This window comes from Rhinatrema bivittatum, chromosome 2, assembly GCF_901001135.1.
Source record: "Rhinatrema bivittatum chromosome 2, aRhiBiv1.1, whole genome shotgun sequence".
Taxonomy (NCBI): domain Eukaryota; kingdom Metazoa; phylum Chordata; class Amphibia; order Gymnophiona; family Rhinatrematidae; genus Rhinatrema; species Rhinatrema bivittatum.
Window position 1 is genome coordinate 330,400,519 of NC_042616.1, and position 26,280 is coordinate 330,426,798.

Below are 26,280 nucleotides of genomic sequence, written 5' to 3' on the forward strand. Positions count from 1 at the left end.
GGAAATTATTTCAGCAGTTAAAATAGCCTCCTGCAAGTTTAATTTGTCTTTTGAGATGTTAACTTATTTGCTTGCCATGGAGATTCCTTAAATTCTCAGATGACAAGCAGGATGGCAATCCTCACATGTGAGGGTGACATCTTCCAGTGGAGCCTGGCCCAGAATTTTTGTCAACATTTCTAGAACTTTGTGCTTCACTCGCGTGCCTGGCATGCTACTATACCACACATCCACAGGGGGGCCCCTTTAGTCTGTTCTTTTCTGTGGAGCCAACTGGTCACAATTCTTCTTGTCGTAGATTTCCTGGGTGGAGAGAGATTCAGGTAGGTCCCTGAAACTCAGCTCTCCATATAACTGTCAAATAATAAAAACCTCAGAAATAAAATAGGCTGCAGTCAAGCTTCCCTTTTTATTATCAGATAGCATGCATATCAGAGAAACCAGGCTACCGACCTGAATAAAAGAGGAACAAGCCAGCCTGTACTGCAGCAGAAATTACATCTTATAATTATAAAAAATAACATTACTCATCTAATTCACTTGTCCAATAGAAAATGATACAAAGCATCTTTAACAAATCATCATCCTGTCTGTATACTTAAGAAAATTAATATGCATACATCCAGCATTTACTTATAAAGCACACTTTGCATGCGTGATATACCACACAATATTGAAATCAATCTAAAAGCAGTAAGCAACTTGTCCTATTAATTCTTAGAATATCTTGCTTTTTCCTAGCATCTATATTGCAAAGCTTTAGCTATGTCACTTTGGTTCTCACCTTTAGCTTGTTACAACAATCTAGATAAAATTGTTCTATGCAATCTCTATTCTGAGGCAGCTGGTAGCCTCATTAATAAAAAACAAATTCACTAAAACCTCTTAAAAATTACCACACTCTCCCGCTCGGGCTATTTCAGCAAAAGGTTGCAGATTCGTTCATTGCGGGGCCCCACAATTTTATTTCTCCCCTTCCAGTACCCTAGGTAAGTTTATTTCATTCCCTGACTGGTACACAGTTGGTGCATCAACTATCTTGCAGTCATTGAGTTTGATTTTACTTTCCTTATTTTCCATCGGATAAGCAAACCAGCAGCTTCCAACGATGCCCTCGTTGCACCAGGATTATGTCTGTCATGGCTCCTCATGATAAATGCATCGTGTGCCTGGGGCTATCGCATGATATCTGGATGCGCGCCTGTGCGTGACCGGATGACTGACGTTATTGGAACTGATGGAGAAGCACTTCGGGCACCGAACTACTGCTCTATTGGCATCAAAGGCCCGAGAGCTGCACTAGATATTGGTGATGCCTCAGGGGAACAGTCTACTCCCTTGACACTCAAAGAAGGCATCTGGTTCTACTTCTCTGAATATTTCATCAAGGAGCTCTGATACCAGCCATCTAGCAAAAGGCAAAGAAGTACTGATATTTGTCTCCATCTGTGTGCTATGCTGGGAGCAGTCTAGCTGGGGTCGAGAACCCACACACAAACACAAAGTGGTCCTTTGGAGAGGAGAACTCATCCTCACTGCAAACCCGAGAACTGCACCTGTCTCAGAAGGTTCAAGGGTCAGCACTTGATACACAGCTTTATTCCCAGGAAGATGTGGCCTCCCAGTCAGTGTTGGCGTCAGCTATTTTCAAGGAGGAGCTGGACCAAAACGATACAGATAAGGATGTGGGACTACTCCACACTCTGAGGCTCCTGTTACTAACAAGACATATGTGATTTATCATATTTATTTGAAATTTATAGACCTCCTATCAACATTTCTAAATGGTTTCCAAGAAAACATTTATTTTATCTTTACATAGATTAAGACCAGGATCCCAGAATTCTCCTGGATTTGAAAAGAGGTAGCTATTGCACCAATATATGGTGGTTCAATCTACTCCCAAGGCAGTCAAGAGGACTAGGACCTACACATGACTGAATGGAAGAAAATTGAAGAAATGGATGCTGAGTTTTTTCATAACCAATTTAACAAGGACTTTGTTAATGCTTGTGTAAAGTTTATTTTAAACATGTCTGTGTAAGATTTAAATGATCTGTGTTGATATTTTGAATATATTTACCCTGTTAAGTGTGTGATAAGTGTGTATGAATGGTTGTCTGTCTTGTTATATGTTTCTGCTTTGGCAGCATAGATAATGATAAATGATGTAATGGACAATATTGCTTTCCATCTTGCTTTTATTGTATTGTATTGCAGAAATATTGTACTGTTGCATTATTTTAATGTTTAAAAAATGAGTTGCTGATTGTGATGTATCTCCAAAAAACCTAATTAACAGTAGAAAAATGTCCTTTCCCTTCAGAGTTTATTCTGTATGCAGCAGTTTGCGAGCTTCATTGTACGCTAGGTAGGAGCTTTTGGTGCTTGGTCTGAATTCCTAGAGCTCTGTTTACATGACTCAGAACTGGAGGCTCAGCGTCTCTCCGATTTTAAAAAAACAAAAAAAAAAAAACCCTCTTTGCAAAAATAGAATTGGTTTTGTAGCTGCTTGGTGACTTCCATCTTATATTGATAGCACTTTACTGGAGACAAAGAATTGGTGGTGCTTGCTAGGTAGATTATACAACACTCAGGATAAGTCCTTTCTGTAGTTGTCATCAAATAATTGTCTTATGATATCAGCAAATGGCTATACTATTCATACTATTCATTACAGGAAGAGCATATTTAAAGGTTTGTGGTTTGCTGTTCTTTGTGATAATACATGTTTTAAAAAGGTGTGTACGAAGTGTCCTCCAAAGAAAAGTCACTACAGCAGAATGCAAACTTTACTAGATTCTTTCAGGTCCTTGCATCACATTTGGAAGGAATTAATCAGCCTAAGTGATAAGGAATTTTTATTGTGAAGTAATTAAATGTGCAAGAATTGTGATTTTGTGTTTTTTGGAGGGGTAGGTTTGTAGCAGAACCCTAAGCTGATTAAGGTACTTTATCTATCTTGATAACTTAAAGCAGTGGTTCCCAACCTTTTTTGTGTCATGGCACACCTGACACTGGACTCACTTCATCATGGCACACCAAGCACCTTCCCTATACCCAGCCCTCTTGGCATCATCATTGCCTTTTCTTCCCTAAACCTCTGGCATCACCACCTTCACTTCACTCTCCTGCATCATCACCTTTTCTCTTCCCCTTCCCTTCCTTCTCCTCCCATCCTCTTGCATCATCATCATCTCTTCCCCTCTCTTCCCTCTCCCTTCATTCAACTGCAGTCCTTATCTTCCACCACCCTTAAGCATCATCATCTTCTCTTCCCTTAACTCTACCCCCACCCCATCACTGGTATCACCTTCTCCACCTGTCCTCCTCCCCCCAGCATCATCGCCATCACCTTCCCTTTCCTACTCTCTCCTTTCCTTGGCATCAGCTCTTTCTCTGTCCTTTCCTCTCTCCTCCCTCACCCCCCATCAACTTTCCTTCCCTTTCCTCTCCCCCAGCACCCCAAGCTTCCTAGCAAATTCAGTTGCTTCTTCAAGCACATTTACCTGGTGCTGCTGCTTTCTCCTCTGCCTGTTTCCCTCTGTAATTGGAACTGCATGGGGCCGGCAGGACTTGTGATAGTACAGGGCCCTATGCAGTTTCAGTTGTAGAAGGGAAAGCAAAATGAACAGCAAATAAATGCTGCTGTCTGACTTCCCCTGCTGCCTGAAGGACACCCTGCAGGCCAGCTTTTGTAGAGAGATGATAAACTGAAGACTGCCACAGCACTGGCTAGCAATTGGAAGAAAGGTTTGCAGCAGGCAAATGCTGCCTTAAAGGATTTTCATGTAGGAAGCCTCAAGATTTCAAATTTGCAAACTGACATATCTATAGGCAGTTTAATCTGTAAATGGAGTAAGCATGAGCTGAAAGTCATACACCAGTCACATACAGGCAGCACAGAGATCTCATGTTCTCATTTTTAAAAGCCTGTAGTATTTTTACCTTTAAATAAACTTGAAACATAGCAAGTGCAATAGTGACATAATGCACTGCCATGTTAAAAATTGGGGATTGTAGAGCTCTTGGTTCTGTGGAACTGGATTAGTAGGGTTAACAGTCGCAGTTCATGTAGAAAGAATTGAGCCAGGTGGAGTTCCATGTCAGTTACCTAGTTGGGATAAGCATGGTTTCCTTTCAGTGACAGCTGATCACAGGAGCTCCTGGCCAGTGAGCTATAAGAATAACAGAATGAAAGAAATAGGGACGAGTGACAATAAGATCTAGATCGTGTGGTGAGGGAATCAAATTGCTTTAAAAAATGAGCATGTACACAGGAAACAGCTTGTTTATTTCATTTTATATTAAAAACCCCTTATCCAGCATTCAACCAATGGGAAAGCTCAGCAACTAGCATCTAGCAGCATGGCTTATTTTGTTTGTTTTACTACTGCCAAGAATATTTAAACAGAATGTTATGCAGCGTTAGAGAGCACGAGTAGCTTTTTTTTATGCCATGGCCTCTCCTGTATTATCATTCTCCCCTTCTGTTTCCTGCAAGGGGCAAGAGAGGGAAGGATTGGGCTAAGGAGCAGAATAGCTTTTTCTCGTCTGTGCTTTGTTCACTGCAGCATTGAACTCCTTTCCCTCCTGTTTCCTGCATACTGCTACCTGGAGCTTGAAGCAGGGGGCTTAGATAACCAGTATATTCGATTTAACTGGCATCGACTGTTTCCCATCCATGCTGGATAATCAGGCTTTTGCTGGATATAGATTTTCCCTCATCTCATTGGATTAGTTTTGAAGTTACAAAAGGGCTTGGAAAAGTTTCTACAAACCAACCCAAACCTTAGGAGCCAGCAGCTGAGACCTTCAGCTTGTCCCACCAATGTTGAAGAGTGAGCGGGGGAGGGGGTGTATCAGAGAATGTCCTCTAAGGTCTGCTGCAACTCCTTATAACATGCTGCTGTACAGTGCCAATAGGAGTACCTTCCCCTTGCTAACTGAATCTCAGGTGATTTGCCTCTATGCTTCCACTGTTACTATAGCCCTGGTCCCTGCCAGTCTCTCTTTCTCTCAAAATCCCCTGCCACCCCAGCCCCCTGTAGCAGCCTCAATGCTCACTACTGTCACGTTGGAACCCGCAGTCTCAAGACTATGCGATTCACTTGCATTTACCGATGGGAATATGCTCTCAGCTCCAGTGGTGGCTACAGGAAGCTCATCTGAGTAGGGGTGTATTCCTGTCCTCTCCGAACTGGCTGGTCCTCCCAACAGACGTGAGCCTCCGGGGCTGGGGAGCTCACTGTCAGTCAGGAACCAACGGCCCCAAGGACATTGGACCGAGGAAGAGCCTATCTAGAACATCGGCCATCTGGAAGCCCGGGCAGTCAGACTGGTGAATCTACAATTCGGCCACAGACTCCAGGGTCAAGCAGTCTGGGTAATGTCGGTCAATGCAATGACGGTAGCCTACATCAACTGCCAGGGTGGAACCAAGAGCCAGCAAGTGTCAAGGAGATAGATCTCTTTATGGAATGGGCAGAAATAGATCTACAGATGATTTCTGCTTCCCATATCACAGGAAAAGACAACATCAGAGAAGACTTTCTAAGCAGGGAAAGTCTGGATCCAGGAGAGTGAGCAATGTTGGCCAAAGCCTTTCAGTTGATAGTGTATCACTGGGATCTCCCGTCCATCGACCTGATGGCCGCATCTCACAATGCGAAGGTTCCCCGATTCTTCAGTTGCAGAAGAGATCAGGGGTCCCTGGGGATCGATGCTCTCATTCAGACCTGGACGGAAGAAGATTTGCTATATGCCTTCCCTCCATGGCCCCTGCTGGGCAGGGTCATTCGCAGAATGGAGCTCCACAGGGGATTAGTCTTACTAGTAGCTCCAGATTGGTCTAGGTGTCTATGGTATGCGGAGACTCCTGGTGGAGACCCCCCCTGTGCCTCCTACCGCACAGGAACCTGCTACAGCAGGGACAGGTCCTTCACAAGGATCCAACTCGATCCTGTCTTATGATCTGACCCTGGAGAGGGCTCACCCGATGTAGCGAGGATATTCAGCGGCAGTAATTGCTACCTTATTCCACAAGTAGAAGTTCTGTACGACCCTAACGTATGTGCAAGTCTAGAGAGTATTTGAGGCCGGGTGCGAGGAGTGCGGTGTTTCCCCTCAGACAGACAGTAAAATTCCCAATAACTCGGGAATTTTTGCAGGATGGCTTGAATAAAGGTGTGACCCTTAACTCCTTGAAGGTCCAGGTAGCGGGTCTCTCCTGTTTCAGGGTCGAGGTGAACAGAACCCGCCTGTCGGCTCATCCGGACATGGCCCATTTTCTGAAATGGGTGAAGCACTTCCGGCCACTCCTATGGTGGCCAGTTCCCTTGTGGAATCTTAATCTAATATTGGAGTTTTTGGCAGGGCCTTCCTTTCGGCCGCTGCGCAGTCTTTACTTGCGTTTATTAACCCTGAAAACAGTGTTCTTGGTGGCTATAGCTCAGCATGTTGCATTTCTGAACTACAGACATTGTGTTGGGAACCATTCCTCCGGATGATTCCAGGAGTGTTACAGCTTCATACTGTTCCATCCTTCTTGCCCAAGGTAGTCTTGGAGTTTCATTTGAATCAGTCCATAGCTTTGCAGGCTACCATAGCTCACTGGATTAAGGAGATGGTCACAGGAGTCTGTGTGGAGGCAGGAAAGCCATTACCCCTTCAGGTTAAAGCTCATTCCACTAGGACTCAGGCAGTCTTATGGGTGGAAGCTAGACTGCTGTCTCCCGTTGACATCTGCCGTTCCTCCTTGCACACCTTCTCCAGGTTCTATAACCTGGGTGTTCAGGCCTGGGAGGTCGCAGACTTTGCAAGGGCAGTGTTAACTGGACTGCGGGCAGTCTCCCACCCCAATCGGGAGTAGCTTTTGTACATTCCATTGGTCCTGAGTCCATCTGGCTACACGCTAGGAAATGGAGAAATTACTTACCTGATAATTTTGTTTTTCTTAGTGTAGACAGATGGACTCAGCATCCCACCCAAGGCTGCCCAAGAACATTGTCAAGGATTCGTCTAAGGATATCTATTCCAAGATATTACAGGTAAACCATCATCCAGTCCCTAGATAAGGACATCTATAATCTTACTGAGGTTCAGTGTTTATGTTTGGATGAATACAGTTACGGTTATCCGTTTTTAATCATGCATGGTCACACCTGAGTGCTTGCCCCTTCCCCTGTACCCTCTCCCCTGTCCTCTGACCTCCATCCTCTTCCTCCTGCCCTGCTTTCCCTCACCCATGTCCCCCACCTTGAGCGCCTTCCCTACTACTCTCTGACCCCTACTCTCTCCTTGCTGCCCCCTTGGCTCCTTCCCTCCTGCTCTGTGTCTCTGTCTTCTCCTGCTCTCCCCCAATGGCCCCTGCTCTCTTACCCCGCTTCTTCTCACCCTTCACCCCTTTCTGAGCATTGCCTACTTGGCCCCTTCCCTTCTGTCCACTTCCCCTTACACATGGCCCCTTTCTGAGTGCTGCCTCCTCCCCACGTTCCACAGTTAGTTTACCTTCTGTCCTCTGCCCCTATTCCCCCTCCCTGTCCTTTCTCTCCTGCCCTCTTCCATGACCCCTTCCCTGCCTTCTGCCCTCCCTCTATGGTCCCCTTCCCTCTGTATTCCCATAGAAAAGTTTTGATACTTTCTTCCTTAGACAGTCAGGCCTCAAGTTTTTTCAAATTTTATTCAGCGTGGGACTGCACTGGCAACAGCGGCTTTCAGTGCCCTGTTCCTCATTCATTCAGCAGCAGCACACTCTTCAAGGCCTCTCCTGGTGTTAGGAGCAGGTTCTCGATGGCAGCCCACCTTCTCTTTGGCACTTTACTTCTCGGTCTTCCCCACGTGTGATCAGGCTTTCAGTGGAGGCACACTTTTACAGGCCTCTCCTCGTGGCTGGAGCCAGCTGTTGGGAGTGACCCTGATTCTCAATATTTTCACTGCAAGACTGAGGTTTTAACTGCAGCACTCCTCCTCTTCTACCTTTGCCAACCAGACTTATGGCAGCAACTCAGTCAGTTTCTTCCCTCTTCAGCAGCATGGGACTGGGCTCTTCTGCACCACACAATGCTCAATGCCACAGTCAGGCACAGGAAGCAGCCTTAGTGCACAGCCTGCTCTTTTTCTGGGCAGCTGCATTTCCAGCAGTCCCACTATGGTGGTCTTGCAGACCCCTATGTGTCCACGGACACAGTGAGGCTTCTCTTTCTCAAATGTAAAACTTGAACCATGAGCTGCGAGGAGTCCTTTCTTGTCCTTTTGGCTTAGATTGAGAACCTAAGCAATATAATTTAAAGTAAATTCATATTGTAACCACACCACCTCTAGGCAGCTGGCAGTACAGAGATTTTGGCCTTCTGTTTCGATATAACTTACCTCGCTGTATAAAAGTAATTCCTATGGAATTATCTATCTGCCTGTAGTCATACTACATTAGATTTTCTTGAACAGTTTTGTCACGTTGAAGTGCAAATGAATTAGGTGACGACTCCCTTTTAAAAATGATCAGCTGTTGAGCAATCTCTACCATACATGTTGTCATTTTGCCTATTCATTGCTGCACTCTGTATTTCCTAGTTTGTTGGCATGTACCAATTGGTGGAAGGAAACAATTATGTAGGAAGCTAAAAATAGGCAAATTCCTCTAATCAACCTGCTAGAGATTTTCAAACCATAAAATTCGCTTATTAGGGAGCTGGTTCCCTTCTGATCCTTGACCTAACAGCAATGCTTGGTACTACTGATCATATTATTCTGATAGACCACCTTGGGTCAGTGGGTCCAGAAACATTTGTATTGTTATGGGTAAAGTCTTACCTAGATGAATGTTCTTATCAAGTGTTGGAATTTTTCCTCCCAGCTATTACCAGTTTTGTGTGAAGTATTTCAGGGTTCTATATTATATTCCCTATTATTTAACCTATATATGACAATGATCTCTGTCTCCGGGGAACTTGTTTCTAATTGAATGTGGACAAACAAGATTTTGTTTATTTGGAAGAGTTCACTATTGGCTTCATCTCTCTGTAACTCTTGAAAATGCTATTCTTCCACAAAGGGCCTGGAGGTAATTGTTGATTCCAGATTATCAACGAATCCCCATATCGATACAGTGGTAGACTGTCTGGTACTATTTATGCCTTATTAAATCTTTGAGCCATATCTTACCACATGATTAGTTGGCTGTTGGTTCAAGCATTTTGCCTTGCCCAGATTGGACTATCGTAATGGTTTATGTGCAAGCACTGAAATAATGTGCTGTTTTCTCCTGCATTTTATTTCATACAAGATTTATTAAGATAAGTCACAATATATACTTTTATATTTAAAAGTATATTTTGTGACTTTATGTTTAAAATGAATGTTGAGATCATTAAAATGTAGAGGTTTTTCTGACGATAAGAATAATTTGCTGTTTATGTCTAATATCAGAGGTCTTTTTTTTTTTTAGAAAGATTTTAAAATAGAAATGTTTACAATTATTGCACTTAATATTGAAAATTTAGTGGTAGTCTTATGTGTTTTGTGTTTTTATTATATTTGATTCTACATACTTCCTTTATTCTTGATTTGCTTCATTTTGAGGCGATGGTTTCACATTCCTGGTATAATATATTGAGCTGCACCCAAGAACATGTTTCTGGTTAATTACAGGAACTTGCTTTATTTAATTTGGATTCACAATTGTCTTCATTGACTTTGTGGTCTGAGGTTGCAGCCTCACTGCATATATTGGTCTGCATGGAGCTGCATAGAGCCACTTTGAGTACTGATGACATGAACAGATCCCCCATGGATTAAGGATTTGAAAGAACCTAAACATTTTGCAGAAGATAAAGAATTTGTGAAAAAATGGAATTCCATATTAAATAAATGCTGTCTTCACCTTATGCTCTTGATTAGTGAGACCACAACATTTCTAAATTTCTGTTCAACAGATCTACAAAAGTCATTGACAATTTCCGGGTTGAACTTCGATGATTCAAGTTAACAAAACTTACCCTTGATGAGGCTAATTATAAATGAGGATCTAAATATCCATGGACCCTCAACTCAAGAAAAATAATAAAAAGTGTTCTCTGAGGTTGGAACTTCGAGAGGAGATGCCCTGGTCTGTTATGGTTTGGGGAACAGACATCGATCTCCCCTAGGCACATTTGGTGCTTTCATCCCCCCATCTCCAGTAAGGGTCTGTTACAGGGTAGCAGAAGGCTGTTCTCTGCTGCATGAGATTCAGCAGAGCTGGAAGGCAACAAATTTTAGCCAGCCTGCCGCACTTACATGTTTCCTGTCATAGGCACAGGCATATTGGCTGCTTACTGAAAAATCCAGGGCTGCTTGTGAAACTGCAAGTCAGTACTTTGGAAGATGTTTGCAGCATGATACAGAGCATTATCATTATCAAGTCAGATACCTTAAGATTTTATTTATTTATTTATTTAGATTCTTTTTTTATACCAAAGTATAGCAGGCTGCCTTCACTCCGGTTTACAGTTTAAACAACTTAATACACAAAACACATTCATATAGCACATATTAAACCGTTAATAGATAACTAGTTACATTTCGGCATATAGCAAAAGTGTAAAGACAGGTATAAAAGATTTATAAATTTAATAAAGCAGATCAATATTAACGTTATTCTTCAGTTGTATTTTCTAGAGTTGCTGGAAATTCAAGCAAACCTTTCTAACATTGGCTCATGTATCATCTGGCAGAAGCCAAGAGGCTGCCTTGGATGTTTTTGAGATTGGTTGTCTTACTCTTGTAAGACTGATTGATTTTTTTATGTACTGACATTCGATCTGAGATATCACACCGGTTTACATTCAGGTACTATAGGTATTTCCCTGTCCCCAGAGGGCTTACAATCTAAGGGGTACATTTTAAAAAACAGCGCGCGCGTACTTTTGTTCGCGCACCAGGTTTTATAAGATACGCACATAGCCACGCGCGCAAGGGGGTGCAGATTTGTGCAACTTGCGCGCGCCGAGCCCTGCACGCACTGCCCGTTCCTTCCACTTCCCGCACCTTCACCCCCCTACTTTTATCGCACAAGTTACACCTGCTCGAAGCAGGCGTAACTCGCGCACGCCAATGGCCCACTGCCGCTCCATCATCCGACCCGGGGGCTGGTCCGGAGGCCTCTGTCACGCCTCCCGGAACGCCCCCGGGCCGGCACCACGCCCCCCGAACGCCCCAAACGTCGCGCCGCTCCCGACACGCCCCCCCCTAGCAAAGCCCAGGGACTTGCGCGCGTCCCGGGGCTTGTGCGCACCGCCAAGCCTATGCAAAATAGGCTTGGCGCACGCAGGGGGGGTTTTTAAGGGTTACGCGCTTAACTTAAGCACGTAACCCTTTTAAAATCCGGCCTTAAGTTTGTACCTTATCAAGATTATCAAGAAGAGTGCCCCAGAAGTGATTAATTCGGCTTCATTTACTTATTGATTAGGATCGGAGTTTATATATTTTCTTCGCTCACCAGGATGCACAGTTTCTGGATCAAAGGTTTTGGATTTTCCCAGTTATGTGTAAGACTTTTCAGTCAAAGGCTGCTGCCTTGGGTGTTACAGATCTTATTAAATTTCCATGTAAATATGCTGTGACATTACAAAGGAATAGCTGTACTACTTTTGACTTAGAATAGCTTGTGGTCTGTCTGTCTCTTGTTGTAATCATTCTAATCTGTGCTTTCTGAATTGCTCTGTATACAGGTATGTGGAGAAGAGGGGTCCTTTGAAGAACAGATTATTGGTGTACAGACAAAACATTTTACTGCTTTTGTCATTTTACTTTAGTGCATGTTTAAAGTTTTAATGCACACTAAGGAGGTAATTTTCAAAGGAGTCACACCTATAAGTGTAACATACTATTGTAGCAATTTTCAAAAGCCATTTATGAGCATAAAGTGCACTTACATATATATATAACCGATAGATAATTCAATGGCATATACTGTAGCAATTTTCATGTATAAATCAGGGCTTCTCAAACCTATCCTGGGGACCCCACAGCCAGTCAAATCTTCGGGATATCCACCGTGAATATACATGAAATAAATTTGCATATACTAATTCTTCGTGGTATGCAGATTTATCTCATGCATATTCCTTGTGGATATCTTGAAAACCTGACTGGCTGTGGGGACCCCAGGATAGGTTTGGGAAGCCCTCGTGTAAACGCTTTCTAAAATCAGGCCCAAAATAAAATGTCCCTAGTGTCCTATTGCAGTCTCTCTGTAGCCAGATCCTCAGGCACAACCAACTCAGTAGCTTTGTGCTCAAATATTTTATTGTGAAAGGAGAGCTAAACTATAGTACAAGAAGGAGGGAAAGCAGTGAGTGGAACAGAACAGTCAAGGATGGAGCTGTGCTTTTCCTGCTGCTGAACTGGGTCGGTACGAACATTGAGCCAGAGAGGTATAATTAGCCGAGAGCTAAAAGAGAAATAAGGAAAGGGGAAGAATAGAGGGCAAGGGGGAAGAGAAACAGAAAGCGGAGGAGGTGGGTTAGATATTGCCTCCTACTTACATAACTTGTTTTGTAGCCAGCAGCTGTCGCTGTACTACTCAGGTGGCTGAGCAAGACATGATGTCATAAAGATGATTTAGGGTTGGAAAACATTTTGACCAGTTGTTACGCCCCTGTACCCATTGAGTGTACTCTGTAGAACCCAGCTACGAAAGGTAAAGCAGCATTTCAGTATACCCTCTACAAAAGGTCAGAGCTTATAAGCTGTACATTACCATAAGCTAGAGTTGGGAAGAGTGGTTTCAGTCTGTTTGTAGCAAAATCTGTAGGTACGTTGTACACGTAGACTTTGCCGAGTTTTTTGAACGCAAACTTAACGCGTGTAAGGTCACTTTGAAAATATTTGTGAAGTTCGCCAACCACACGCACACATTTACATATGTAAAGTTGCACCTCTTGGGAGTGCGTAACTTACATTTGTACACTTGCGCGCATAGTTTTAAAATTCCACCGCCGGAACACCTCTCCTCAGGGTGTGTAAAAGTATGCCCAAAACCAGGTTACAGTCATACTTTTACCTACATAAATGCGCGTAAATGGCTTTGAAAATTAACCCCTTAGTCTGTTTTGTGACTGACTGTGAAGCAGTACCCCATGTACCAAGCTGGCACCTTTCAGCTCTGTACCTATGTACCATGTTCCAGAATAACTGACAAATCAGGGAAGCATGAAGATTTATTGTACAAATTTCAAATCCACTTTCTTTCCTGAATGCCGTCAATTAGCTATCCTCTAAGACTAATTATAGACAATCAGTTGATCTCACCCACATCTTTGAACTGCAGAAACGTCCACTGGCTGGGCAGGTGTCTCAGCAGGGCGTAGTTCTGGAGCTGTCGCAGTCTCTGATATCCTCTGCTTTCTCAGTGTCTCCTCGCATTGCAGTCTTTTATCCAAGATCCAGCACTCATAGGTAAAAACCAAGCTGGTCCCGCACTGGTATCATGGGCAAACACTCTAATCATGGTTAGTACTTTGAGGTCAGACTGTATTTGGTCAGCGTTCGCTCACTTCTGTTGGAGGGCTATCTTAGGAGCATACCCTACTTGTTTAGCCCATATTGGACTTGTCAAATGGCCATAACCTGTTCTTTATGAGAAAGATAGTTAAAGGTACTTTCCTAAATTCTCCTTTGCGGTTGGTCTAATCTGGGCAACTTTTACTAATGTGCCGAGTTCATGTCCATTCGTTCAGCTGCTTGTAATATTGGTACAAGTCTCCTTTGTGACTGTCTTTCTGCCCAGGATAGACATTTCTGCATTTTAAAATAGCTACATTAAATCATTCATTGTCCCTTCCCACCAAGGTTTACTTATTTTGCAAAGCTAGTTTGAGATATGTTGATACAGCAGCATTTATGTAAAAAGAAAAAAAAAAAAAAAGCAAGAAACATTTTCTAAGCAGAAGTAGCTGTCTGCTATGTAAGATCTATCATTTAAGCTTTCATATAAAGGTTATATGAAAATAAAATGTGTATATATAAAACTGAGCATTTTATGTACCTAGACCTCCAGGTGTTTCTTGCAATTCCAGTGGGTTTATTTTAATGATGATGTTCATTGTGGTCTTCTGATTTGGAGGACTGACATTCAACAGATAAAGAGAATCTTTTATAGAGAGTTACAGGTTTTTCTCTGCATTAAGAAAGGTTCTAATTTGGTAGTGGTAATGTTTGTACTTTGATCAGGTTCCCAAAATCAACAGAAAAACACACAATTAAAAAACTAGCAGTACTCATACTCTTTGAAAGGGTAAATAACTATTCCCTGTATCCATGTTCCACACTACTCATGATTTTTTAAACCTCGGTCATATCCCCCTGGTAATATCTTCTCCAAGCTGAAAAGCTGTAATCTGTTTACCCTTCCATTCCCTTTATCGTTTTTGTTGCCCTCCTCTGCAGCCTTTCTAGTTCTATCATGTCTTTTTTTTAAGATGGGATAACCAGAATTGCACACAATACTCAAGGTGTAGTTACACCATGGCTTCTTACAGAGGTAATTAAAATTATAATTTTTATTTTTCATTATTTTCTGAATAATTTGAAATGAGCTATTTACATTTTTTGACCGCTGCTGCACAGTCCTTATACCATTATACATTTGCAGCAGAGCAGTTCAAGGATCAGAGCACGTTTTTGTGACTGTTGCCCAGTGAACATTTGTTGTTCTAATTGGCAGGTTTCAGTTATTACAAAATGTATTCTTCCGGGGAAAGGAGAACATTGACATAATGAGTCAGGGCTTAGGTGAATACTAGGAATATTGGGTGTACTGCCTGCTTTAGAATTGTGGGTGGAGATTAACTGCCTTCCCAGCAGTGTTTAAAAAGCGAGTCAGTGGCTCAGACAAGCTTTTTCTACATTTGTGGACTTCCCACAAGAGAACTGCTAAGGGTAAGGTTGATCTTTGGGTTTCTTTTTGTGCAATGTGTTAGTTAACTAGACTTCAGTTAAACCTTTTTATTGTATGTTGTGAAAAAATGCCTAAATAGAAATAACTGTACAGGGAAAGTCTTTGAGTGGTAGGAGAGATGTGGCTGACTATGTTAAGGGGGTTTATTTGGGTATTATTTTTCCTTCTGTTTATTTCTCAGATGAGTGTAAGCCCCCTTTCTTGCCAAGAGCTGGGAGGGCTTGTTCCTCTATAACCAAAACCTTCACTGCCCTTCCTGCCGTTCAAATGCATCGCTTCCACAATATATCTGTACGTGAACAGAAAACCTAACCCAGATCTCCCATACTACATGTTAAGCTGAGCTAGGATATCTCTTTTCAGTGGGGTTTATCAGTATCCTAATTTTCTGACCATGTCTTCAGATTCCCTAAGTAACGAACAGCTTTATGTAAACATTCTGTTCTTTCTTATGCTATATTGCATTAGTGTGGTTTCTCATGGCTTATTATATGTATAGCACTTCCCTTTCTCTGCCTAAAAGATCTTACAAACTCTGTTGATCATATTGTAGAGGTTAAAAAAATGTATTTAGTAAGAAATATTTGGTCGGTTGTCTAAGAGATTTATGCTTTTTTTTTTTTTTTTTTTTTTTGGTACCTGGGAGGAAGTAAGCATGGGACAGGGTAAAAGACCAGGTTAATCAGGATAGATTTGATAGCAATTAACAGAGGATGTCACAGGTTTGCTCCCTTATGCTTTTCACAGCAAAAGGAAACTGCACAAGATAGCTGTACAAAAATAATCCTTTTACTGAAAATGTGATTGCAGATGTAAATCCCAAAGAGGTACACTTTTTGAATAGTGCACTTAGTTACAGAAAATAAAAATCAGACACAATCACTATTAAATCTGCACGCCCTGGTAGAAAGGTACTCTTTGCAAGGGACCCTCCCTGGGCATTTATCTCCAGTAGTATCTGCAAACCAAATGTAGGCTCCTTCCCTTCAGGAACTGGAACTCCTGTAAATGCAATTCAGAAACTCTTGTGCTGATGCTTTTCTTTAAGCAGTAACTCTGTAGAACCTTCTCCCTGCAAGGCAGAATCCCCACAAAGAAAATCTCCTTTCTCCAAAACGCTGAAAAAATTTCACGGACAGATGGAGAGAAGTATGGGACTTTCTCTTCGCAGAGACTTCTTTTCTGGTTCATCCAGAGTATCTCAGACATCCAGTACTTGAACCCCCAAAACAAATCTCCATGCCCTAAAAGGCCTGGGAACCCCTACCCTTAGATCCATTGACCCTCTCAGGACAGGAGACAGGAAAGATAGTGCTCTCTCCTGGAAAAACAAAACCCAGAAGTGGGCTCATGAAGTTTATTAAGCCACTCACTGCAGATAGGCACCTCCCTACTTCCAACGACCTCATATACCAGTGACCCACCTTACACACAATCTGGATAATCTTTTGTATAATTAGGGTTTCTGAATTTCAGTGTTTATAAATAAATATAAGTGTTTATTTTCCACCTAATTAGGGGTCCTTTGGGGTACCAAAAATCATTTGGTTGAATCAAATACGTATATATTTGTGCAGCTGAGGAGTCGTCCGCATGGAGAGGCACAAAAGCAAACTGGAGGATCTAGGGAAGGCAAAGGTGAGGTGACCATGTTCTAGGAGAAGTGTTTTTCCAGTGTTTATCTAATAAACACTTAACTTTCTGTTTTTTTGTGTTGAGGGTGTTTTATCGGGATTTTTTAGTTAAAACCTAAAATCAGAAGCCCTAAATATAATTAAATATCTGTCTAAAGACCCTATGATGGGGTCTTTCAAAAGGTTTTAGATCACCTCTAAATAATTTTCGTAAAGTCATCCAGTGAGAGTGGTAAGATAGAGTTTGAAGATGGGTCTGCAGGTTTGACTAGTCTTCCTGAAATACTAGACTTGTGGTCCTCATGTCTGGTCCCTCCCCACCCCCATCCAATTTTAGAATATCCACAATGAATGAGATATAGTTGCTTTGAGAACTAATGTATATATTTTGGTTACCCTGAAAAATAGACTTGATTGGAGGTGAGAAGCACTGTACTAGATACCCTTTTCTGTTCAGGAGCAATTCTACAGACAAAACAGAATACAAACAATTAAGTTTTCACATTACTGTCCACAGATGTATATTGTGATTGATGAGTCAAGTTTTATTGACAATTTTAAGCTGATCTACCCAAGGTAACAATTTGCTTTTGGTTGGAAAAACATTATTATACTGCAGTGTTAATGCACTGTATCTTACCTTAATAGGAAAGTGGGGAGTATTATCATCCTGCAAGTTGCAAACCTGTGGCTGATTTTTCAGATTAAGGACCCCTAAGTTAGATAAATTTTGAGTCATTCATTAATGCTTACTGATTTTTGGCAAGGATGGCTCAGCGGATTTGCAGAGGGATACCCTTTCACCTCCATATTATTTGACCCCAGTTCATTCTAGGAAATCATTACCTTGAAGTAACCACTCACTGTTTGTTTGTGAAAGGAATTGGTTTCATTTCAACTCCTAATGAATGAGTGTTACAACCCTTCAAATCACTAATAAATCTGGTGGGGAGGGGGAGAGTGAGCATTTGCTGCTGGGGTAAAGTACATATCAGAATAGGCTCCTGTTATTAATAGTCAGTCTACTTAGAGCATCAGGAATTTAATGAACATGTTAGAAAACTTCATTTGTTTGTTGTAACATATGGATGAGCTGTATATCACTAATAGATAGAAAAGGAGTGCCATTTTAGCCTGCCAAAAATGAAAATAGTTAAAAGAAAACCAGTATAGTAGTTGGATGTTATGGGCATTGTGTGAAGAGAGAACACTAGTAGTCATAAAATCTTGTATATTTAATTTTTTTTTGTCTTTATGAAAATATCATCACTACTCAGCTTCTGTGCTGGTTTTTGTTTAATTTTTTTTCACTCCATTAATTCTTCATCTGCACTCCTCCAGACAGTATGCATGGGCAGCTCAGAGAACACTGAGCTGCCCAAGTTTAAAGGCTTGGAACATAAGAACATGCCATACTGGTTCAGCCCAAGGGTCCATCAAGCCCAGCATCCTGTTTCCAACAGTGGCCAATCCAGGCTGCAAAAATAGTACTTTCTCTACCAAAGCACATACTCACCAGCCCTTGTTGATCAGCGGGGACCATCACAATAGGGCAGCTGTCTTCTCTTCCTCCCCAAGCCTGGCACGTCATATGCATGGCCCATCCAAGCCCTCTTGGCAACATTAGATGATAATCTGAAGCTGGATTCCCAGCATTGCAACCAGTATCATAGGGTCAGCATCTTTTAACTGATTCTTATACCAGTGCGTACAAGGAGTGTTCTTCAGGGTATAATCCTGAGTTCCTGAGCTAGAGATTGCTGGACCCAGAATGAAATCTGGGTCCAGCATAGAGTTTGGATAGATAGTTAGAAATCCAAGAAAGTGTAGGTCTTGTATATTGTGTTATTTTGATACTTAGAAATATCATGTCAGGATGCAGACCAGGAAATTCTGGGAACTTGAGTGGAAAATCTGGAATTTACTGGACTGAGTGCTTAGAAAAGTTGGAGTATGTGCCTGGAAGTCTGTTCCATGTAATTAGATGCTATGCTTGAAACTAGAAATACCTAGAGTAGGTTCTATGGTTCAGTTCTTATTTTGGCCTTCTGGTTTTCATTCCTTGACAGTCATATGAGTTGTGAAATAATATGTACACTGCACATTGAAAAGGATTTAGAGCACCAATCAAATAAGAACACAGAAGGCTGAATAAAAGCTATGGCAGGCGTTATCTTAACTCTACAGTACAACATTTGAGGGGATTTTATGCCATCCCAAAACAGCATGTGGCACTAAAATGATTTTTATTTGCTAACCATGTGGAGAAAAGTGTCATACTTATGTTTATGTAAGTAAGTGCCAATGACAGATTAATTTAGATTGGATACCCACACTTAAATTAAAAATTTGCATTCCCTGTACGTACTAGGATCAGTCCAGACCGTGGGTTATGTCCCCCGTCCAGCAGATGGAGTCAGAGCAAACTTCAGAGGGTGCTGGCATATAAGCAGGTGCACCCTCCAGGGATCCTCAGTATCTCTCTGACTCCAGCAGATGTGAGCGGGGGAACCTTTGCTTCCCCAGTTGGTGGCTTCTGCTCCACTTTTCTCTCATTTTCCTTCTTTCAGGACAGGATCAAGCAGGCCTGGGTTCTTAAATTAATAAATAGAAAAAAAAAAAAAAGAATTTTTCTCACTTTGAGGGAGTCTCTTAGAGCCCCTGCCCGGGTCTCGCAGCCCTGGTTAACTTGCCAGCGGGACTGTTTTTCTTCTGCCTGTCCTTCTCTCTCTCTTCGCTCCGGCGGAAAGTTTTTTGCTGTCTTGTTATTTTTTATTCACAGCTTCGCCGTCGGACGGCACAGGTGGATGCTGGTGGGGCCAGCCTCTCCCCTTCGGCGCGCCGCGACTCGGACCCCTCCCCCTCGGCCCTGCGACGTGTACATTCCCCGGGGCCGCGGCAACAGGGAAGTCCCATTCCCCTGCTGCTCCTGAGGGGAGGGTCGGTTGAGTTGAGCCTGGGCGGACGAGCCCGCTCCTCCCGCGGCGCGGATTCCTCCGATCCGGTCCTCGGGGCTGACGCTCAGGGCATTCTTCCTCCCAGGCGCACGCGATGCAGCGCCTTAAGGGATCTCCCGGCGCCGACCCGGGGCAGGGCGGATCGCGGGATGTCTCCTCCGGTGTTGGTCTCCCCGGGGGGGAGACCGGACCAGCTCCCCCGACTTTTTCGCCGCCAGGCTCGGAGCGCCGCGGCACCAGGGGAAGGGCCCCGCCCCCTTCTTTGGCGGGAGCGGCGGCCATTTTGGAGCTGGAGAGCGCCTTTGATTCTGATGCTGAGGAGTCTCAGCATGGTTTTTCGCCGCGATTGCAGCCGATTCGGGCTCCATCTTCCCCCCCCCATCACTCCGGGCCCCTCCAAGGACCTTTCTCTCACCGTTCCTCCACCGGCAGGGGGGTTTACTGCGGATTTTGTCCTCCTGATGCATCAGGCGTACCTCCAGAGCCTGCAGCCAGCGGGGGGGGCCACCAGTCGGTGGGCAAGCGAACCCCACGCCCGCGAAGATACCCCGGCTGGTGGGGGTGGGGGGGCCAATCCAGCTCCCACGGGCGGCGGCCATAAGACGCTTCTGGCCCTTCCACCCAGCGGAGCGGCTCCAACGCAGGATCCTGGGAGTGACCCGGAGTGTGACGACCCGAGGGTGCTCCGGATTTTCCGTAAAGAGGAGCTGTCGGACCTCATCCCACACGTCCTCCAGGAATTGGATCTCGACCCGCCCGTCGAACCGCCGGGGCCCCCGGCCCCCTCCGTAGCCTCAGCGAGCTCAAAAGGGGACCCTGTCCTGGTGGGTCTACGTCCCCTGGCGCGAACTTTCCCAATCCATGAGTCTTTCCTACACCTTCTGGTGCGGGAGTGGGACACGCCGGAGGCATCTTTCAGAGTTGGCAGAGCGATGGACAAGCTCTACCCTCTCCCTGGCGATTTTCTGGACCTGCTCAAAGTACCCAAGGTCGATTCGGCAGTCTCTGCCGTCACGAAGAGGACCACGATTCCCGTCACAGGGGGAACGGCCCTTCGGGATATCCAGGACAGAAAGCTAGAAGTCTGCCTCAAGAAGATCTTCGAGGTCTCGGCGCTGGGGGTCCGCGCAGCTATTTGTGGCTCTCTTACCCAGAGAGCCGGTCTTCGGTGGGTGCAGCAGCTCCTTACTTCACAGCAACTGCCACCAGAGGAGGCGGCGCAAGCGGACCGTCTGGAGGCCGTCATTGCCTACGGGGCCGATGCCCTCCACGACTTACTGCGGGTCCTGGCAAGGACCATGGTTTCGGCTGTTTCCGCCAGGCGCCTATTGTGGCTTCGGAATTGGGCGGCGGACGCCTCGTCCAAATCCAGCCTAGGGGCTCTACCTTTCAAGGGTAGGTTCCTTTTCGGCGAGGATCTTGACCAGATCATCAAATCCCTGGGGGAAAACTCCGTACATAGGTATCAAATCCCTGGGGGGAAACTCCGTACATAGGTTGCCCGAGGATCGCCAGTGGTCATATCGTCCGTCTAATTCCTTCTCCAGGAATCGGTCCCGCTCTCAACGGCGATTTCGGGGCTCCAGGCCTCAGGGCCCGAGAAACCCCTCAAACAGGTCTCAGTCCTGGACCCGGTCCTTTCATGGCCGTAGACCACCCAGGGACTCGTCGGCGCAGGGCGCCTCCGGCAAGTCCACCCAATGATGTCAGGCCGGTCCACTCCTCTCTCCCGAGGATCGGAGGACGACTAGCCTGGTTTTACGAGGAGTGGGCCAATATCACCACGGACCAATGGGTCCTGGATATTCTTTTTTTTTTTTCAATTTAAAGTTTATTAGCTTTTCAAACAAGGGAATAACACACCCATTAGGACAAACCATCTAATCAACATCTGTACACACATATCATGAAATACAGTTCACATGCCAAACAGATATTCAGCATAAACCATGTGGGTAGCACCCTCAAATTCCCTCCCCCCCCCCCCCCCACCCTTCCAGGAAGCCAAGCTTAAGTACATTAACTAGAGCCACCGTGAGAAAGAAAACAGTGAACACAAAAGAAAAAGAAAGAAACAAACAAACGACCTCAGCAAGATCAGAATAGTAACAAATTAGGGTGAACAGGAGTTCTATGCCCAATTTCCACCATGTCTGCTAGACAACTGACATAGTCCGGATAAAAACAAAAAACAAAAAATCACTGCTCCGCTTGTTTTTTTTCCCATTGCAAAAAGGGAGACCATGTGTTCCGGAACCTAGACAAGGAATCATGTAATTCCGCGGTGATAGCTGCCATTTTACAGTAATAATGTATTTTATGCTGTATTATTGCTAATGACGGTGTAAGATCCTGTTTCCAATAACTGGCTATGGTTAATCTGGTGGCAATAAAGACTTGATGACAAAAAGCGATGTGTGCTTTATTCATAGGCTTGTGTGGAAGTAAAAGCAACATAAAGCCAGGATCAAAGAGACCCTGCACATCTAAGACCTGTCCTAGCCACTGTGCCACAAGTCTCCACAAAGGGGATATCTTATCACAAGACCACCAGGTGTGGAAGAAAGTGCCAGTCTGCCCACATCCTCTCCAGCATTTATCACTCAAACGAGGATATCGTTTATGTAGAGTACTGGGGGTGAGGTGCCATCTAGTGATAAGCTTATAGCAATTTTCCTGCAATGTGGTAGACACTGAACACTTGTGAGCTGCGGTGAAAATTTGTGTCCAAGAGTCAGAGCTAATAGGATAACCCAAGTCCGCTTCCCAGTGGGCCATATATGGGAAAGTTTGAGTAATAGGGTTCAGTAATAAATTATATAGTTTAGATATCATCCCCCTTTTCTTGTCAACAGACTCACAAAAATGTTCAAAAAGGGTGTTTCCTCGCGCCAAATCCTTAGTGATAAGAGGTGTCCGTAAAAAGTGAAGCAGTTGGCTACCGGCCAAAAAATCCTGTCTAGGTATATGATATCTAGCTTGCAAATCCGCCCATGTCATAAGTATGCCACCGCTAAGCAGATCCCCCATCTTAATAATCCCCTGACGGTGCCAATTTTGAAATGAGTTATTGTCCTGTCCCGCAGGAAAGAGGGAGTTATTATAAAGGCGAGTCGAATAGAAATACGACCTGTCGCCAACAAGGCGTCCCTTCCATTTATTCCACAGTTTAAGAGTGGTGCCCAAGGAGATAGGCACTGCCCGTATAGGAGGCCATGTATCGCGAGGTTGCCAGAAAAGTATTTTAAGAGGGCATCCCCCTAATAGGGATTCCTCAAATTTAACCCATTGCTTGATATAGCACCTTCTATGAGTATCAGGGATAGCAGCAAGCTGCGCAGCCACATAGTAGTACTCTATATTGGGAACCCCCAATCCTCCCCGTATCCATGGTTGTTGCAAGATCCGCCGGGCCACCCTAGGGGGTCGTCTCCTCCAGATGAAATCAAATAAGATCTTTTGCCAGGACCGTAGTATAGCACTACTAATAAATATAGGTAGCGTGTTAAAGAGGTATAAGAATTTAGGTAAAATATTCATCTTAACTATTGCTACTCTTCCCACCCAAGAAAAAAAATCCCTATCCCATTTCTGAATATCCTTTTTTACTCTATCCACCAGTGGTTTATAATTCAATTGAAATAATTGTTGAAGGTCAGGACCAATCTGGACGCCAAGGTACTTAAGGGAATTATGTACTACCTTGAACGGATATGTCTGTTTTATTGTCAATATAACAGCGGGGTCTGCCGACACATTCAGTAATTCGGTCTTGTCCAGATTGATTTTAAACCCGGAGACTGCGCTGAAGGAAGCAATCTCATCTGTAACGCCCCTTAAAGAGACCAGAGGGTTGGTGAGTGTCAAGAGAATGTCGTCGGCAAACAACGACATTTTCAAATCACTGTTTCCAACAGTCACCCCTTCAACCTGGTTAGATGCTCGAATCCGGGTGGTAAAAGGCTCTAGGAAAAGCGCAAAGAGGAGAGGCGAAAGAGGGCACCCCTGCCTAGTCCCTCTCTGCACTAGGAAAAGATCACCATACCGACCATTCACCTTTATCCTAGCCCCTGGATTACGATATAAACATTTTATCCATCCCAAAAAGCGCTCACCAAAGCCCATTTTAGTTAAAGTAGCAAACAGAAAGTCCCAATGGACAAGATCAAACGCCTTTTCGGCATCTACCGCTAGTAGGACAAGAGGCGTTTGCTCTTGTTTAGCCCACCACAATATATCAATCACTTTACGAACATTATCGGCTGCCATTCTTTGAGGTATGAACCCCACCTGATCCTTATGGACTAACTGTCCAAGGATAACATTTAAGCGATTTGCCAAGACCTTAGCAAACAATTTAAGATCAATGTTCAGTAAAGATATGGGTCGGTAGGACCCACACTGAGTTGGGTCTCGGCCTGGTTTGGCAATAACTGTAATTCCCGCAACGTTGGAATGAGGTGGAAGATGGACGTCATCGGATAGGCTGTTGTAATAGTCCACCAGGGGTTCCATGATCTGTGCTTGGCATTGTTTATAAAACAGTCCCGTGAAACCATCAAGTCCCGGTGATTTCCCGCTTTTCAGATCCTTAATAGCAGTTTGAAGTTCAATCGCGGTGATCGGCTCATCCAAGAAAGCCCGCTGGTCATCCGTCAAAGCCGTCAATGTAATGGGTAACAGATAATTTTGGATGTCCTCTTGTGTAATATGACTGGCCTTACTATATAGCTTGGAATAAAAGTCCGTAAAACACCGTCGGATATCATTGCTGGAGGTGTGAAGCTTGCCATGTCCATCCTGGATTTTTGCGATAGTATTTAAGAGCTGACGTTGCTTGAGTTTCCTCGCTAATAGTCGTCCTGCTTTATTGTTGCCCTCGAAGTGTCTCTGCTTGAGGCGATCCAGATCATGCGCAATCTGCGTAGAATCTAGGATGTGCAGTTCCGATCGGGCGGCCTGGATTCGTTTCAAAAGTACCGAAGCGAGAGAGCCAGCATGTTGACGCGATAGCGAGGAGATAACCTGGAGCAATTCAGACCGCCTCTTATCTCGCTGCTTTTTTAACGCTGCAGCAAGTCCGATAAGTCTGCCCCTAATGACCAGTTTGGAGCATTCCCATACGGAGCCGGCGTTGGGTACCGACCCCCTGTTGATTTCAAAGTATTCTTGCAAGGCTGCCTGCATGGAAGGAAGGTGTTCCTTTGATTTCAGAAGCTCATCTCTAAGCCGCCAAAAACGTATACCAGGGTCGGAATCAGTAAGGTCCAGTATTGTCCACACCGGTGCGTGGTCAGACCACGTGATTGCGCCTATGTCAGTGTCAACCACCAAATTTTGTAAGTGTTTGTCAATGAGAAAATAGTCCAAGCGAGAATACATATTATGGGGGTTTGAGTAAAAGGTGTAGGTACGTTCGGTAGGATGTCGCTGTCTCCATATGTCAACTAAACTCCAGGTGTTCATCAGGAGAGACAGCTGAGAAGAGGCTTTCCAACCTCCTGCAGTTTGCCGATTAGATGTATCCAGCCTCGGATTGCGCACTAGATTATAGTCACCTCCCCATATGATTGGTCCTTCAACAAAAGCCAACAATTTCTCCTGGACATCATGTAAGAAATGGTCTTGGCCTGCATTAGGCGCATAAATATTGACAATGGTTAAAGTCTTGTGATCACAGAGTATTTTAAGAAACTGGAAACGGCCCAGGGGATCAGCCAAGGAGTCCTTCACAGTAAAAGTCACCGTGTTAGCAATCAGAATGCCCACTCCAGCATACTTGGAGTTCTTGGTACTAGCTGCCAGAAATAGAGTCGAATAGTTCTGCAGGCGCAAAAGATGTTCATGCCGTTTTCGGAGGTGAGTTTCCTGGATAAGGGCAATATCAACCTGATGGTGTAATAAATCTCGAGCTAACAGTTGACGCTTTGCAGGGGAATTTAGGCCTTTGACGTTTAGTGACCAAAATTTTAAAGCCATGAGTCATCCGGTAGGTTCTCCTGTTTAGCCCCCAAACATAAAAAGAAAAAGAAGAAATCAAGCATTGCTAGAGAAAGCATATCTCTGCTGAGTCGGTGTTCTTTCTGTAGTGGCTCATATATGAACGATATTTCTTCCCATCCCAAACCCAAAACATATGTATCCGCCATTCGGATACCTCCCAGATCAGGGGTCGTAGTCACCTACGGTAAGGCCGCCCACCTAGCGGCGTATAGTAACAAACAAAAAGTAAAAATGAAGTAAAGCCTTGCTGTAGAACAGTGGAGTCCATTTGACACCCAGCTACAGATGATCAGGCGTTGCAGAAAAAAAAGTAATCAATGTGGATTAGCGCAGTTTCTGGTCAGCGCACCGATGATTGTAACGAAGAGCCTGAGGGCCCTCTCTGGCGTTCCAATCGCCGAGAGTCACCAGCCCTTTGCCACCTAGGAGTACTAGACAATTTCCCTGTGCGAGTCAGGTTAGGAATGGCAGAAGGTGGTAGCGAAAATTTAGTTTTACGAAAGGCTTCAGCTGCCTCCGCCATGTCTTTGACCCGATGAGTGACCCCATCAACCGTGAACAGTAAGCTGAAAGGAAAAGTCCAGCGGTATCGAATGTTATTTTCCTGGAGTACCATAGTAGCCGGTCGCAGGTCAAAGCGTTTTCGCATAGTAGAGGCTGCCAAATCATTGAAAATATTCAATTTATGAGTTTCCCAAATCCACTCTTTTTGTTTCCTGGCGGCCGTATAAAGGAGAGATTTTTCCTG

General features: G+C 44.2%; 1 protein-coding gene and 1 long non-coding RNA gene across 6 annotated transcripts in view; one reads left to right on the forward strand and one right to left on the reverse strand.

The window, feature by feature from the left end:
• Positions 1–26,280, forward strand: part of NT5C3A (5'-nucleotidase, cytosolic IIIA) — a 198,295-nt gene that overhangs the window by 15,224 nt on the left and 156,791 nt on the right. The window contains exons 1-2 of one of the 5 annotated variants that reach the window (XM_029589782.1): positions 14,826–14,919; positions 16,457–16,576. The exons of 2 other annotated variants lie outside the window; for them this stretch is intronic. In XM_029589782.1, the coding sequence (XP_029445642.1) occupies positions 16,532–16,576 (45 nt within the window). In that variant the 5' untranslated portion in view covers positions 14,826–14,919; positions 16,457–16,531. Of the gene's footprint in view, positions 1–14,825; positions 14,920–16,456; positions 16,577–26,280 lie in introns of those variants that run through there. 2 more of the 5 variants (XM_029589783.1, XM_029589780.1) reach the window with 2 other exon arrangements.
• LOC115084648 overlaps positions 15,550–26,280 on the reverse strand; it is a 64,091-nt gene continuing 53,360 nt past the window's right edge. Inside the window, exon 4 of the long non-coding RNA XR_003854621.1 lies at positions 15,550–17,037. This is a non-coding gene — a long non-coding RNA (uncharacterized LOC115084648). The remainder of the gene's footprint in view (positions 17,038–26,280) is intronic.